General features: G+C 39.6%; 8 protein-coding genes across 8 annotated transcripts; 6 read left to right on the top strand and 2 right to left on the bottom strand.

The window, feature by feature from the left end:
* Positions 1–63: 63 nt before the first annotated feature.
* On the bottom strand, positions 64–792 carry GCK72_007348 (uncharacterized protein; the record flags this gene model as incomplete). Its single annotated transcript, XM_003093644.2, has 3 exons — positions 64–156; positions 205–405; positions 454–792. The coding sequence occupies 3 exons, from the start codon at positions 790–792 to the stop codon at positions 64–66; spliced, it is 633 nt and encodes a 210-aa protein (XP_003093692.2).
* Positions 793–1,364: 572 nt separating this feature from the next.
* Positions 1,365–1,775, top strand: GCK72_007347 (uncharacterized protein; the record flags this gene model as incomplete). Its single annotated transcript, XM_053726128.1, has 1 exon — positions 1,365–1,775. One exon carries the CDS (start codon positions 1,365–1,367, stop codon positions 1,773–1,775), a length of 411 nt encoding a protein of 136 aa, XP_053590322.1.
* A 1,410-nt stretch (positions 1,776–3,185) lies between these two features.
* On the top strand, positions 3,186–3,531 carry GCK72_007346 (uncharacterized protein; the record flags this gene model as incomplete). The annotated part of the gene is made up of 3 exons (XM_003098132.2): positions 3,186–3,209; positions 3,260–3,388; positions 3,442–3,531. The coding sequence occupies 3 exons, from the start codon at positions 3,186–3,188 to the stop codon at positions 3,529–3,531; spliced, it is 243 nt and encodes an 80-aa protein (XP_003098180.2).
* Positions 3,532–5,166: 1,635 nt separating this feature from the next.
* GCK72_007345 (uncharacterized protein) lies at positions 5,167–5,519 on the top strand (the record flags this gene model as incomplete). Its single annotated transcript, XM_053726127.1, has 2 exons — positions 5,167–5,327; positions 5,372–5,519. The coding sequence occupies 2 exons, from the start codon at positions 5,167–5,169 to the stop codon at positions 5,517–5,519; spliced, it is 309 nt and encodes a 102-aa protein (XP_053590321.1).
* A 928-nt stretch (positions 5,520–6,447) lies between these two features.
* GCK72_007344 (uncharacterized protein) lies at positions 6,448–7,918 on the top strand (the record flags this gene model as incomplete). The annotated part of the gene is made up of 3 exons (XM_053726126.1): positions 6,448–6,515; positions 6,564–7,733; positions 7,783–7,918. 3 exons carry the CDS (start codon positions 6,448–6,450, stop codon positions 7,916–7,918), a joined length of 1,374 nt encoding a protein of 457 aa, XP_053590320.1.
* Positions 7,919–8,250: 332 nt separating this feature from the next.
* GCK72_007343 (uncharacterized protein) lies at positions 8,251–9,678 on the top strand (the record flags this gene model as incomplete). The annotated part of the gene is made up of 4 exons (XM_053726125.1): positions 8,251–8,273; positions 8,320–9,235; positions 9,422–9,492; positions 9,543–9,678. 4 exons carry the CDS (start codon positions 8,251–8,253, stop codon positions 9,676–9,678), a joined length of 1,146 nt encoding a protein of 381 aa, XP_053590319.1.
* A 1,542-nt stretch (positions 9,679–11,220) lies between these two features.
* On the bottom strand, positions 11,221–12,691 carry GCK72_007342 (uncharacterized protein; the record flags this gene model as incomplete). Its single annotated transcript, XM_003095159.2, has 3 exons — positions 11,221–11,356; positions 11,406–12,575; positions 12,624–12,691. The coding sequence occupies 3 exons, from the start codon at positions 12,689–12,691 to the stop codon at positions 11,221–11,223; spliced, it is 1,374 nt and encodes a 457-aa protein (XP_003095207.2).
* Positions 12,692–13,804: 1,113 nt separating this feature from the next.
* GCK72_007341 (uncharacterized protein) lies at positions 13,805–15,282 on the top strand (the record flags this gene model as incomplete). Its single annotated transcript, XM_053726124.1, has 4 exons — positions 13,805–13,872; positions 13,922–14,001; positions 14,152–15,097; positions 15,150–15,282. 4 exons carry the CDS (start codon positions 13,805–13,807, stop codon positions 15,280–15,282), a joined length of 1,227 nt encoding a protein of 408 aa, XP_053590318.1.
* Positions 15,283–15,751: the final 469 nt, after the last annotated feature.

Raw genomic sequence — 15,751 nt, 5'->3', positions numbered from 1 at the left:
TTTTGAATTGTAAACAATTGGCTGATGAAATGTGAACAATTTGTTGTCAATAAAATCTTTATTTCAAAATGGAAATGATTCAAGGAAAATAGCGTCAAAGTCCTCCTCTTGTGGTTGATCTAGGATACCATGGCCGTAGATGAATTCCTCGTCCATCTGTAAAAATAGAATATTAGAAGCGTTAAATTTCATAGAGTTACTTACCTTCTTCAGCTGTCCAGGATAGAGATTTTCTACGTGGTCTTTCCATCGGAGATATTTCTCATAGGCTGGTAGTGGGATATTGTTTCCTCGACGATGATGATAGCAGCGGATATGATTATAAGTCAGACGAAGAGCGGGGTTATAGGTGGGACAGTAAGGACATTTCTTTGAAACAGTATCAGCCTTCCAAAGACGCATGCTCTGAAAAATTGTTAATTATATATTTTTTTCGACAGGGAATTAACTTACATTAGCACGCTCACCAGGGAGCACATGGTCCAGTAATTTCCAATAGTTTTCCACAACTTCTTTCGATGTTTGAGCCAATGGATTATTGAGACAGCGAATAGGATGAGACGTGGTGAGGTGTTCGATGAGATGGTTGATGACACGAAAATGGCGGAAACAGACGGGACAATGATGAACAAGTTTGTGGGTATTCCATGAACTCATAAGTTCAAACTCTTTCTCAGAAATTTCAGGGTAAGGTTGAGCAAAGCCATAGTGTACATCCTCGTTATGTTTCTCTTTTTCAGGTAAACTCTCAAAGTTGAGAGCACACTCCCGACAGTATAGAGCAAGAGGCATTGGGAAATCGGGAGCAATAAAAAATACGACCGTTCACGACGAACACACGGGCTCAAAATGAGGGTAGTGTGTAATGGTATGTGTCTTGGAGATACTCCCGGATGAACTTGTCATCTTTAGTGACTCTGTCAAACAGGCTACATATCAATTCAAAAGAGTACCCACGAGCCATCATTGCCAAAACAAATATAACATATCCACCACAGGTAATCTCGTCTGGGTTTTGTTGCTTATTCTTGTTTCTCACAATTTTTGGGAATTTCTTGAGGAATTTCACAATGTGAGGGTTAGGTTTCTCACCTAGAGAGCAAAAAAAGTAACAAGTCCTCTGTGAATCCACTATCAAGGCTTGCCAATGACGGCCACTCTGAAAACTTGTATCGGTGTTGACTACGAGAAAATAGTCTTTTTTCCATCTTTTTGGTAGAGACACTAGTCTATCTGAAGGATAGACACCAGCAAATCGACTTTTTGTGTGAGGGTCGTTTGTGAGTATCTCGGTTATCTCCTCAGAGTACATGTGTATAAATAGGGGAACAAATCTAGACATTCTCACCTAACCGCCTTTTATAATGGCTCCAGTTCCTATTGATCTCTCGAAAATCAACTACCGTGCACTTCTCAGACACAACCTACCTGGAGGTGGCCCATTCTTGGGTACCAGATTCCAGAGGGGTGGTAATATGAGAGGAGCGGGACTAGGTGGAATACTAACAGCTGCCCTCACACTCATTCCAAGATTTCTGAATTCTCGAATAGGACAACATCTCATTAAAGCAGGAAAAGAGTTGGCCACGGAGTTGGTAAATGGAAATCCAATCAAAGAAAGTGTAAAAACCGTGGCCAAGAGAAAACTCAAAGAATTTGCTGGTTCTGGCAAAAAACGACGACTTCATTTACTCGAGAAAAGTATAAAAGCACCAAGCATAGCAGTTTTGAAACCTCATTTGGTTAAAGAATCCACACGCACCAATTTTCTCTAACAATGTTGAGTAGAATTGATCCAAAGAGTCAGGACTTTATTACAGAGGACTTGGATTTCTCTACTCTACCAGCCACTCAGTGTGGAATCATCAACTCTAGATACACATATATCCCACTCAAAAACCAACTTTCGGAAAATGGTCCCTGGGAACTCAATCTCACCAATAACAGCCGAAGCTATCTGAACCCGAAAAAAACTTATATCGTATTCACCTTCCAAATCACAGACAAGGATGGAAATCATGTACAAATGGAACCACTCACTTCAGGAATCCAGAATCCACTTCTTTATGATCCAATCAATAATATTGCCCACAGCATTATTCAAAACTACGCGCTTCACATCAATGGACAAATGATATTTCACAATTCGACCAACTACGCGTACCAAGCTTACATGGAATCTGTACTCATGTACGGAGAAGATACTAAAAACTCTACACTCACAGCCGCAGGATTTTATCATGACCCAAAAATTGGTCAAGCAGACAGTCCAGGATTTCTCAAACGATGTGATACAGTCTTCAATAATGGAACAGTACAAGTCGCTTGCAATATTTCGATAGACTTGATGAAACAATCAAAAGTCCTAATGAATGGGTGTAATGTGAAACTTATTCTCTACCCAAACAAGAGTGAGTTCCTTATCGAAGGTTACAATCTTGGAGCTCATGAGTTGAAATTCAAAGTGGTAGATGTTCACGCCATTGTCAATGAATTTGATTTGGCTGAGGGACTCTCGAATGAAATGGAGGCATCGCTATTGGAACACAAAATGATACAATACCCATTGATTTCTGGACAAGTACGTAGTTTCTACATTGAGGCCAACCGGATGGATGCCCCAGCTAATACTGTCTTCACCTCTAAACTTCCTAGGCGTATTTTTGTTGGGCTCGTCTCTGCAGAATCTTATAATGGTTCGTACAATACGTCACCATTTGATTTCAAACATTTTGATTTGTCAGACATTCATATTGATTTCTGTGGACAGTCGGTACCAGCAAGGCCATTCAATTTGGACTTTGAAAACGGTAAATTCATCGAACCATACATTCAACTCCAGGAATCTCTAGGACACGCTCGCACCAATTTCACTTCAAACTCAATCAGCACAGACATGTTCCGGAACCATGGTTATACAATATTCGGTTTCGAGTTATCACCAATAGCCCAAGACCACAATCTGTTTGAACTTGTTCAACAAACTAATGTAGCTGTTCGCCTCAAGTTTTCGAAAAAGACACCAGAAGGTGGATTGTACGCGATTATCTACGGAGAGTTTGACAATGTGATGAACATGAGTTGGGACCGTCAAGTAACTATACCAACTGTTATTTAATTATTACACTGTCTCAGCACTCCACCACCCAACACATATAGCATATAGTCATTCTTACATTCGTATCATGAACCAGGACGACGTATCCAAGGTATGTTCTCTTTCTTATTGATATTGTGAATAATGTTTTCTTTTTTCCAGCTTACTATCCGCATGGAACAACTTTGGGGAGACGAGTTTTTGGAGGATTCAAGTCTCTGGCCTGAGAAGAGTCCAGCATACGCTCAACCATTAGAAGAGACTCAAATTCCTGGTACATGGAAACTTCTCGTGAGTTTATTTTTTTTATCTCTGTTTTGATTACTAATTTTGTATTTTTACAGCACAGTGGTCCCGTCGAAGCATCCGGAAATGTGAAGGTCAACGTCTATCTTGATGGAAAAATTACTCGTATCGTCTATATCACTGTTTGATTTCTACTCTTTAATAAATTTATTTTTACCATTCAAAGTCTATATTCTCTCAGCCTCTCAATAACTATACCAATTTTTAATCAGGCTCCGCCCCTATTACACTGTAAAGTCTTGGTGAAGCATTGGATTCTCCAAAACCTCATTCTTTCTTTTTGTTGGCGTCGATGTCAGCCGCTTTTTCTGGAGCTCTTCCTAATCAACACTCAACGCCGTATCAAATTCTTCCAACATGAACTCGCCTGCATCAAACGTCGCCAAATCCAATAATTTTCTTCCTAGAATTCTGTTTCCCCGCGAGTAATTATTGCTTTATTACTTTTATTACTTTTATTGTTTCAAAAAGTCTGTTACCCCTCTCTAAGAAGTCTGCTACCGCCCAAGCAATTTGATTATTGCTTTATTGCTTTATTGCTCAGCTGTCGTTTAATCTACCCAGGCAATGATAATAAAAAATCTTCCCAAGTACTGTTTTTTTTACAAAAAGAAGGCGGGACTGTAGGTGTCGCTCTTAGATCCGCCCACAGGATCCTTGGCATAAAATGGAGGGCAAAAATGAGATATCATTACCTACATTCGAGCACTCTACGTTAGTTGGTCGACTTATTCCTTTTTTATTTTCTCTTAGTTTCTTTTAGTTTCTTAGTAAATTCTATTTTTCTAGACATGCAGCTCATGAATGCACTCGAACTCATCACACCATTGTGGCGTGATGGGGATTTGAGAGAAATTAACGAGGCTCTCCAAAATCTAGGACCTCGCACCATCGAGGTGCCCGCCAGAGGAGGGGGTGTGAACACCCACAGAGGCATCCTCCAGGTGGGGGCTCAAAAGTGAGTTAACATTTTTTAGTCGCAGCTAATTGTTGTCTTTCAGTGCGTTCATGCATTTTGGGCCAAGGGGTCGCCGCACGACTGTGGCGGCGCACTTTTTCCAGGTACACAGAACCTGGCTTCGCCACCCAGAAGACCGCATGGTCTTCTTGGTGGGGAATCCGGGTTCCATGTACCCGGTGGAGTGCGTGAGCATCTTCCCATAGATGCTCACCCTCTCCGCACCCACCACTCCACAATCATCATCACACCAATCATGCGAAATGGAGACAACGGTCTGGTCATCAATCTCTGCACAATAAGATTTTTTCCCCATTTTTTGTTACTCATCCTCCTCATTATATATTATTAACTTCTTTTTGCTTTAATTTATCGTAAAATAAAAGGTTTAATTACCCAAGTTTGATTGGTCTTGAGGATTTCAGTGAGAGCGAACATCACCATCAAAGGATACCTTCGTCACAGGCGGGATAGAGTTAGGATCAAAGTGTGGGAAAGGATTGGGATCAAACAGCGGTAAAGGATTGAGATCAAATGGTGTGTAAACTTACGATACACAAGATGTTATGTAAGAGTCCTTTACAAACAAAAAGGTGGTGCGGTAGGCTCCGCCTCCCAAGAACACATCCGAGACCTTGGGTATAAATGGAGATCAAAACCGAGATAAGACATCGTTTCCAATATTCAACCACTCTCCGTTAGTTGATCGACTCAATAAAAGAGACGATTTTTTTCCAACTCCTTTGTCTATTTACGAACATACTCTTTACTTTTTTCAAATTATTTCTTTCTTTTTTTATCGAAAATGTGGACATCGCTCTACGACCTTTTGGCTGAGACTCCAAATTGGAGAAATCTCCCCATAAGGGAGATAAACGCTGTGCTGGCCAGGTGGGGGCCATTGAAAGTGCGCACAACCACCAACAATAGAAAATATAAAGGAGTTTTGAAACTATGGGAGATGACGTGAGTTGTGTTTTTTTTAAAATGTCAATTTGTGTTTTATTTAGGGCTGAGTCGATTTTCGGGAGAGATCGAACAATTCAAGACGACCTCGAAGAAAAAGGATTCTTGGTCGTCTACCCACGCGATCGAGTCGTCTTCGTCCAAGGAATGGGAGTAATGCCGATTCAATTCGTACAAATCAATATATGGTAAGAGATATGATGCTATACTAGATATATTTCCTATTCTTTTAGAAAAACAATTCCTCTCAACCTCTCCCTCACCAACCTCCCACCCTCACCCTCACCCTCCGCGCAACTATCCAACCATCCAGTCTTCATAGCTACGCTGAACCTATTTTATGTGTATTCACTCAATTAAACTATTTTTTCTCGTTATAATAAAATTATTTTGTTGGTGAAAAAATGTGTTTCTTTCTTTATCCAGGTACAGGAAAAAAACTTCAAACCGGAAAGTAGAAAAAAACTGAATTGTTGGAAAAAATTGGCGGGGAAAAAATTTGAATCGGAAATTTGAAAAATGGTATTGTTGAAAAAAATTTGAAAAAATTTGGCGGGGAAAAAATTTGAATCGGAAATTTGAAAAATGGAATTGTTGAAAAAAATTTGAAAAAATTTGGCGGGGAAAAAATTTGAAAAAAAATTTGAAATTAATTTGAAAAAAATTTGAAATTTTTTTTTTTGAAATTTTTTTCAAAAAAATGTTCAGCCGAGATCGAACCCACCCTCTTCCTCCCCTCACCTTCCTTCCACCATCCACCCTCTGCGCAACAGCTGACGCCCACATCTTCACCCTCCCCCTCCTGGAGGGGAGGGTGAAATTATCCCAACCTACTACTCATTTTTGTGCTGAACAGTCTTCGTAGTTTTAACTCGGTTTTCCCACACTGTCACAGCCACACCGTTTGCCATCTGGATTGTAGCGTTGTCAGTCTTGTCACAGGTGACAGATTTATGACCCACTTATGTATGCACACAACAGATGCACCATCTGCTTCGCCTGCAAAGAATGTTCTCGAGCGTCATTCTCTCATTGCCCTCTTCTCTTTCCATCTCTTTTACACAGTTATTGATTCCTTACCTACTAACCGACGCCACTCTAGCTAATTTCAGATTTCAAAATGAACACTCAGCCGCTACAATACCAGAGTCTTAAAGTTGTATTACTTTATATGGAAGCAAATGTTAGGTAAGTGTCTTTCGAATGGTTTTTCTGATTCACAACTAAACGTTTCAGGATCAAAATATCCCAGAGACTGCCAACAATAAGCTCAACAGAAAAACTCGTACCTCTTCGAATTCGGTATCTCACTCTCAGTAGTACCGGCACGTATATTAACTCTACAAATTATTATGTGGGAGTCTATCGAGACTTTCAACCTGATCAAGTCATTCCCAAGACCGTTCAGAATACAAATGACAGAGGCGGAGTCTCATCTGATCTGGATCAATATGGCTTTCGAGCTCCAGAGAGTTATATTCTGGAGGCTGGTGACGTGCCTCTCAAAGAGTTGAACGATGAGCCATTTCGTCACGATACCGATGAAATTGAAGAAAGAGATAAATTGATCTTGAGAAACTATGAGGCAGCGCTGGCACTTAAGAACAAATCGATGGATACGGAAGCTAATGTTGAAGAACTACCAGAGAATCAGAATCAAGGCATTGCAAACAATGATTGGATACGCCAACTATCTAACTATTCAGTTGAAAACCTGAACGAGGGTATTGCGTCTCAGCGTCATGCCCTTCTTCCATTCCATTATCGACGACATAACTTGACTCCACCGTATACCTGTTATATGCAATTGACTGTGACGTCTAAAGGAACCAAAAAGCAGATTCAACGATACATTTATACGAAGAGTATTTATGAAGCAGCAAGGCAACTCAATACAATTCTATTCGGAGGTAGACAATGCGTTATTCAAGTTCGATACTTTAAAATGCCATGGTGTTCAATTTTGAGATTGCCAGTTGGATTCAAAATTAGAATGGACAGTTTTTATGAGATATCATCGCGATATAATGCAATGCTTCCAATAATCGACAGTTCCAGCTTTCCACTGAATGAGGTCACTATCTCAGTTATATTTGAGGCCGATATCGGCGTGAATGATTTACATTTACCAGCAATTAAAAGTGCAAAGGTATTAAAAATAGAAGATGGTAGTGATCAGCCCGGTTTGTTACCATTTCTCAATACTGTCTCGAATCAAACTGTCATTTTTATATATTCTATGATCACTTTCCAAGCCGATGACTATTTTGCGTTTGCTCAGAGCTGGCTTAATAACAACCGACCCGTTGGAACTTGTTATTTGTTTGGAATCTGGATAGAAGCAACAGCTAGAGAACTTCTGAAAATGATTAGAACTCGCATGGAAAACACAAAGAGAACGAAAAGGTTTGACAATAGAATGAGTTCTTTCCCAATCAATTACAACCTTTTTCAGATGTGTAACCGTTTGCATGGGACACTCAAACAGATTGGAAGTTTATTATGTACCAGCTAAAACTCACAGTAATCCCGAACTCCGACGTAATGGTTATGAATGGGTTCTCACTATGAGAGTTGTTCGAGTTCGATGAGGATTCAGGAGGGACTAATTTTTCCGACAGAAATTGACTCTTTTCCAGTTTCTATGCTTTCTATGCTTTTGTATGTACTCTTCTATACTCTGTGCTTTATTTTTTTTACTTTTTTAATTATTGATTTGATCTGCTTTCAAATGTTTCTTTTTTATTGTACAAGGTACATTGCCTTTATTGTCATTTGTTGGTTTGATTGTGAATAATGTATTTTCGGAAGCCAAAGATTTACTTTGTATTTTTTCAAACTAGACTTCGTCATGTTTATCATTTTAGCAGAATAGCCCGATCAGAGAAAAAATAGACCGGGTTCAGTGACATAGTGACAACTCATGGTCTCAAAACATCAACGAAGGTTTGCAGGGCGAAGGTTTTTTCTGGTTCACAACTAAACGTTTCAGGATCAAAATATCGCAAAGACTGCCAACGATAAGCTCAACAGAAAAACTCGTACCTCTTCGAATTCGGTATCTCACTCTCAGTAGTACCGGCACGTCTATTAACGATACAAAATATTTTGTCGGAGTCTATCGAGTCTTTCAACCTGACGAAATAATTCCCAAAAGCGTGCAAGATAAAAATGACAGTGGTGGAGTCCCATATGATCTGGATCAATATGGCTTTCAAGCTCCATTGAGTTATATCCTGGAGGCTGGTGACGTCCCACTCAAAGAGTTGAACAATGAGCCCTTTCGTCACGATACGGATGGAATTGAAGAAAGAGAGAAACGAAATTTGAGAAACTATGAGGCGGCATTGGCACTTAAAATCAAGTCGATGGGTACGGAAGCTACTGTAGAAGAATTACCGGAGAATGACAATCAAGACATTGCAAACAATGATTGGATACGCCAACTAGCTAACTATTTAATTGAAAGTCTGAACGAGTTGATTTTATTGACCCGTCATGCCCTCCTTCCATTCCATTACCGCCGTCATAACTTGAGTCCACCGTATACCTGTTATATTCAATTGACGGTGGCGTGTAAAGGAACCAAACCGAAGATTCAACGATATAAGTATACGAAGAGTCTACATGAAGCAGCAAAACAACTCAACACAATTCTATTCGGAGGTAGACAGTGTGTTATTCAAGTTCGAGACTTTAAGATGCCTTGGTATTCGATTTTGAGGCTGCCAGTCGGATTCAAAATTAGAGTAAAATGCATAGACAACTTATACGATTTATCATTGAAATATAATGCAATGCTTTCAATGATCGAAAGTTCCAGCTTTCCACTGGATAAAGCCACTATCTTTGCTGAAATTGATATCACTGTGAATGATTTTCATTTACCAGCAATTAGAAGTGCGAAGGTATTAAAAATATATGATTATAGTTTTGCTCCCGGTTTGCTAGAATTGCTCAGAACTCTCCCGAATCAAACTTTCATTTTGATGTATTCTGTAATCACTGTCCAAATAGATGAGTATTTTGCGTTGGCAAGGAGCTGCGTCAATGACAAGCGACCTGTTGGAACTTGTTATTTGTTTCCAATCCAGAAAGAAAAAACAGTTAAAGAACTTCTGAAATGGATTAAAACTCGAATGGAAAACCCGAAGAGAACGAAAAGGTTTGACAATAGAATGAGCTTTCCTTCCAATCAATTACAACCTTTTTCAGATGTGTAACCGTTTGCATGGGACACTCAAACCGATTAGAAATCTATTATGTACCAGCTAAAACTCACAGTAATCCCGAATTCGATTGTCTTGGATATGAATGGGTTCTCACTATGAGAATTGTACGCGTTCGATGAGGATGTGTTGACAGTTCTTTTTGTGCTTTTTTTGACGCTTTGGTATGATTTTATTTCAAATCTTTGTTTTTGTTTGTTTTTTCATTGTACAAGGTACATTGCCTTGATTGTCATTTTTTGGTCTGATAATGAATAAAGTATTTTTGGAAGCCAAACATTTACTTTGTATTTTGTAGACTAGACTTTGTACTGCTAATCATTTTAGCATAATAGCTCAATTGGAGAAAAATACTGGTTTTGGGAATTAGTGAGAACAATAGTGACCTCATGGACTGAAAAAATCCACGAAGGTTTGCAGGGCGCATGCATATGTCCCCGACCAAAGGATGAGAGGGGAGCGGACAAATAATATCGAGAAAATGACAATGTCTCATGCATACATTTTCTCCTCATCCCCTTCTCCACCGCAGCAGTGCGAGGCGTACGGTCGTGGAAACGCGTTCCGTCGCCCAACGCTTGGGACGGTGCCATAGAAGACTCGGTTAGATTCTGGCACAGTGCCAAGAATTTTTACGTCTATATGTCGTACGGAACGCGTCTCGGAAAAAATTCGAATCTGTTCGTAACTCCTTACGCCTCGCACTGCTTTGCTTCACACCTGATTTGTTGGGAACTCCAACATCCTACTTAATATAACTTTTACTTCCGACTTCATTGTTCTAGAACGTAAAAATAAATTATTTTCTAATCCGAAATCTAGCAGGGGACACATGCAGAAGCACGCCCTGCAAACCTTCGTTGATGTTTTGAGACCATGAGTTGTCACTATGTCACTGAACCCGGTCTATTTTTTCTCTGATCGGGCTATTCTGCTAAAATGATAAACATGACGAAGTCTAGTTTGAAAAAATACAAAGTAAATCTTTGGCTTCCAAAAATACTTTATTCACAATCAAACCAACAAATGACAATAAAGGCAATGTACAGTACCGCTCAAAAGTATATTAAGTTTTGCCTTTTTCAGTTGAAAACACCCAACTTTGAGACTTTGTCATGGTAATTCTGATTGTCCCATCAAGTAGATTTTTAATGGATCGTACAGATCAAACGTAGAACTCCATTTTTGTAGTTGACAACTTTTTTGTACCGACACTTCCCAGAGAGTTACGTATCGTCAAAGTAATTTCTCCCTCAAATCGACCCATTTCAGTGCAAAATAGTGCGATTTTTGAGCTGTCGTCTAAAAATAACCATAGCTCTCTAGGGAGTGTTCGTACAAAAAAGTTGTCAACTACAAAAATGGAGTTCTATGTTTGATTTGTATGATTCTTTAAAAATCTACTTGATGGGACAATCAGTATTACCATGACAAAGTCTCAAAGTTGGGCGTTTTCAACTGAAAAAGGCAAAACTTAATATACTTTTGAGCGGTACTGTACCTTGTACAATAAAAAAGAAACATTTGAAAGCAGATCAAATCAATAATTAAAAAAGTAAAAAAAATAAAGCACAGAGTATAGAAGAGTACATACAAAAGCATAGAAAGCATAGAAACTGGAAAAGAGTCAATTTCTGTCGGAAAAATTAGTCCCTCCTGAATCCTCATCGAACTCGAACAACTCTCATAGTGAGAACCCATTCATAACCATTACGTCGGAGTTCGGGATTACTGTGAGTTTTAGCTGGTACATAATAAACTTCCAATCTGTTTGAGTGTCCCATGCAAACGGTTACACATCTGAAAAAGGTTGTAATTGATTGGGAAAGAACTCATTCTATTGTCAAACCTTTTCGTTCTCTTTGTGTTTTCCATGCGAGTTCTAATCATTTTCAGAAGTTCTCTAGCTGTTGCTTCTATCCAGATTCCAAACAAATAACAAGTTCCAACGGGTCGGTTGTTATTAAGCCAGCTCTGAGCAAACGCAAAATAGTCATCGGCTTGGAAAGTGATCATAGAATATATAAAAATGACAGTTTGATTCGAGACAGTATTGAGAAATGGTAACAAACCGGGCTGATCACTACCATCTTCTATTTTTAATACCTTTGCACTTTTAATTGCTGGTAAATGTAAATCATTCACGCCGATATCGGCCTCAAATATAACTGAGATAGTGACCTCATCCAGTGGAAAGCTGGAACTGTCGATTATTGGAAGCATTGCATTATATCGCGATGATATCTCATAAAAACTGTCCATTCTAATTTTGAATCCAACTGGCAATCTCAAAATTGAACACCATGGCATTTTAAAGTATCGAACTTGAATAACGCATTGTCTACCTCCGAATAGAATTGTATTGAGTTGCCTTGCTGCTTCATAAATACTCTTCGTATAAATGTATCGTTGAATCTGCTTTTTGGTTCCTTTAGACGTCACAGTCAATTGCATATAACAGGTATACGGTGGAGTCAAGTTATGTCGTCGATAATGGAATGGAAGAAGGGCATGACGCTGAGACGCAATACCCTCGTTCAGGTTTTCAACTGAATAGTTAGATAGTTGGCGTATCCAATCATTGTTTGCAATGCCTTGATTCTGATTCTCTGGTAGTTCTTCAACATTAGCTTCCGTATCCATCGATTTGTTCTTAAGTGCCAGCGCTGCCTCATAGTTTCTCAAGATCAATTTATCTCTTTCTTCAATTTCATCGGTATCGTGACGAAATGGCTCATCGTTCAACTCTTTGAGAGGCACGTCACCAGCCTCCAGAATATAACTCTCTGGAGCTCGAAAGCCATATTGATCCAGATCAGATGAGACTCCGCCTCTGTCATTTGTATTCTGAACGGTCTTGGGAATGACTTGATCAGGTTGAAAGTCTCGATAGACTCCCACATAATAATTTGTAGAGTTAATATACGTGCCGGTACTACTGAGAGTGAGATACCGAATTCGAAGAGGTACGAGTTTTTCTGTTGAGCTTATTGTTGGCAGTCTCTGGGATATTTTGATCCTGAAACGTTTAGTTGTGAATCAGAAAAACCATTCGAAAGACACTTACCTAACATTTGCTTCCATATAAAGTAATACAACTTTAAGACTCTGGTATCGTAGCGGCTGCGTCTTCATTTCGAAATCTGAAATTAGGTGGAGTGGCGTCGGTTAATGGGTAAGAAATCAATAACTGTGGGAAGGAGATGGAAAGAGAAGAGGGGACAATGAGAGAATGACGCTCCAGAACATTCACTGCTTGTGGAGCAGATGGTGCATCTGCTGTGTGCATACATAAGTGGGTCATAAATCTATCACCTGTGACTAGACTGACCTAGAAGGTAAATATCCTTTTTTTGGACTTAGGATTATGGTAACGCTTTCAAAAGTTGGAGTTGAGGAAAGGGTCAGAGTAGATAATGGACAACGGAACAACGAGGGTGGTAGCGCGGTTTCTAATGCTATAGAAATTGACAACATGACTAGTAAAACCGCAACGGGAAGGGACTTTACGTAACATGTTCTCGATGATCCAAGGAGGTAAGAGCTCAGAAGCTGTCGGGGAGACTTCATTACTAAAGTTATTTGACACTGAGATAAAGGAGCTATTAGAGGGACGCTCCAGAACATTCTCTACTGGTGGAGCAGATGGCGCATCTGTTGTGTGCATACATAAGTGGCTCATAATCCCCTGTCACTAGACTGACCTTGCTACTACCCAGAAGGCAAATAGTGTAGCTGTGCCGACGTAGGAAAACCGTGTTCAAACTACGAAGACTATTCGGAAATTCTGGAATCTGGAAAAAGGATAGTGTACACAAGTAGTCAGGCAGGGACGAAATACGGACCGCATACGCGCTCAACTCCAAAAGAATGCATTAGTAAAGATAACTGTTCTCAGAAATTATTTCCTATTTAAGAATTTGAAAAGGAAACTAAAATGCGGAAACGAAAGTTTCAGTCTACCATTTTTCCAGAATTCCTCTCATTTTTGTGCTGGCTTTCGTAGTTTTAATTCGGTTTTCCCACGCCGTCAACATTTGCCTAGAAGCAATGTCTGTCTTGCCACAGGTGACAGATTTATGGCCCATTTATGTATGCACGCAAAAGATGCACCATCTGGCTCATCAGCAGAGATTGTTCTCGAGCGTCATTCTTTCATTGTCCCCTCTTCTCTTTCCATCTCCTTTCTACAGTTATTGATTCCTTACCTACTAACCGACGGCACTCCAGCTAATTTCAGATTTCGAAATGAACACCCAGCCGCTACGGTACCAGAGTCTTAAAGTTGTTTTACTTTATATGGAAGCAAATGTTAGGTAAGTGTCTTTCAAACGCGTTTTTCTGATTCGCAACTAAACGTTTCAGGAACAAAATATCGCAAAGACTATCGACGATACGCTCAACTGAAAAAATAGTACCTCTTCGAATTCGTCATCTCGGCCTTGGTAGTACCTGGACGTCTATTAACGATACAAATTACATTCTGGGAGTCTATCGAGACTTTTAATCTGATCGAATCATACCCAAGAGGGTTGAAAATGAAAATAAGATTGGAGTTCTATACGATCTGGATCAATATGGCTTTCAAGCTCCAGAGAGATATATTTTTGAGGTTGGCGACGTCCCACTCAAAGAGTTGAACGATGAGCCCTTTCGTCACGATACGGATGAAATTGAAGAAAGAGAGAAAGGAAGTTTGAGAAACTATGAGGCGGCATTGGCACTTAAAATCAAATCGATGGATACGGAAGCTACTGTAGAAGAAATACCAGAAAACAACAATCAAGACATTGCAGACAATGCTAGGATACGCCGACTATCTAACTATTCAATTGAAAGGCTGCACGAGGGAATTGCATTTCATCGTCATGCCCTTCTTCCATTCCATTATCGCCGTCACAACTTGAGTCCACCGTATACCTGTTATATCCAATTGACGGCGGCGAGTAAAGGAACCAAACCGCGGATTCAACGATACAAGTATACGAAGAGTCTTTATGAAGCAGCAAAGCAACTCAACACAATTCTATTTGGAGGTAGAAAAGGCGTTATTCAAGTTCGAGACTTTCAGATGCCTTGGTATTCTATTTTGAGATTACCAGTTGGATTCAAAATTAGAATCAAGTGCATGGACAATGTATACGATTTATCATTGAAATATAATGCAATGCTTTCAATGATCGACAGTTCCAGCTTTCCACTGGATAAGGCCAATATTTATTCTATTATCGATGCCGGTGTTGGTGTGAATGATCTCCGCCTTCCAGCGATTAGAAGTGCGAAGATGTTAAAAATACATTATATAAGTATCGAACCCGTATTGTTACCATTGCTCAGAACTGTTCCGAATCAAACTGTTATTGTGACCTATTCTGATGTCTCATACCCCGCCGATGAGTATTTTGCGTTGGTAAGAAGCTGGTTTAATGACAAACGACCTGTTGGAACTTGTTACTTGTTTCCACTAAGGGAAGAAGAAACAGCTAGAGAAATTCTGAAACTGATCAAAATTCGCATGGAAAACACGAAGAGAACGAAAAGGTTTGCCATCAGAATGAGCTTTGCTTCCAATCAACTAAAAAACATTTTTCAGACGTGTAACCGTTTGCATGGGACACTCAAACAGATTGGAAGTGTATTATGTACCAGCTGATACTCACAGTGATCCCGAATTCAAATGTCATGGATATAAATGGATTCTCAACATGAGAGTCGTACACGTTTAATGAGGGACTAGTTTTCCCGACAGAAAATCAGGCTTTTACGATTTCTAATGCATTTGCTTTTCACTCTTTATTTTCACCTTCAATAAAAATTTTGAATCAAGGTTCAAGTTGAATAGCAAATTTACTTGAAAACCATTAATCTCGTTTGCCTATTTTTACTGTGAACTCTCCTATCGGTCTGCTCGATATCTGAAATCTTGTTCGCACTGATCTGAATCGATGAGTAATTGCTCGGTCCAGCTGCAATTCACAACTGTGACACTTCGCAATTCACGTATGTTTCGCAACTACGACACTTCGCAACTAGTCATTTCGCACCTGCAACAATTCACAACTGCGACGTTTCGCAACTGAGCCGTATTTGCATATTTGGGTCAGTTGATAATGTTGAGTGTACCAAGGGGTCCGGGAACATTCGAAATCAATTAGATAGCAGAAATTTTTTTTGACCAAAGTTGAACCATTGCTA

This window comes from Caenorhabditis remanei, chromosome II, assembly GCF_010183535.1.
Source record: "Caenorhabditis remanei strain PX506 chromosome II, whole genome shotgun sequence".
Classification (NCBI taxonomy): Eukaryota; Metazoa; Nematoda; class Chromadorea; order Rhabditida; family Rhabditidae; genus Caenorhabditis; species Caenorhabditis remanei.
Note: the sequence above shows the minus strand (reverse complement) of the source record. Positions and strands in the feature narration are given on the sequence as shown.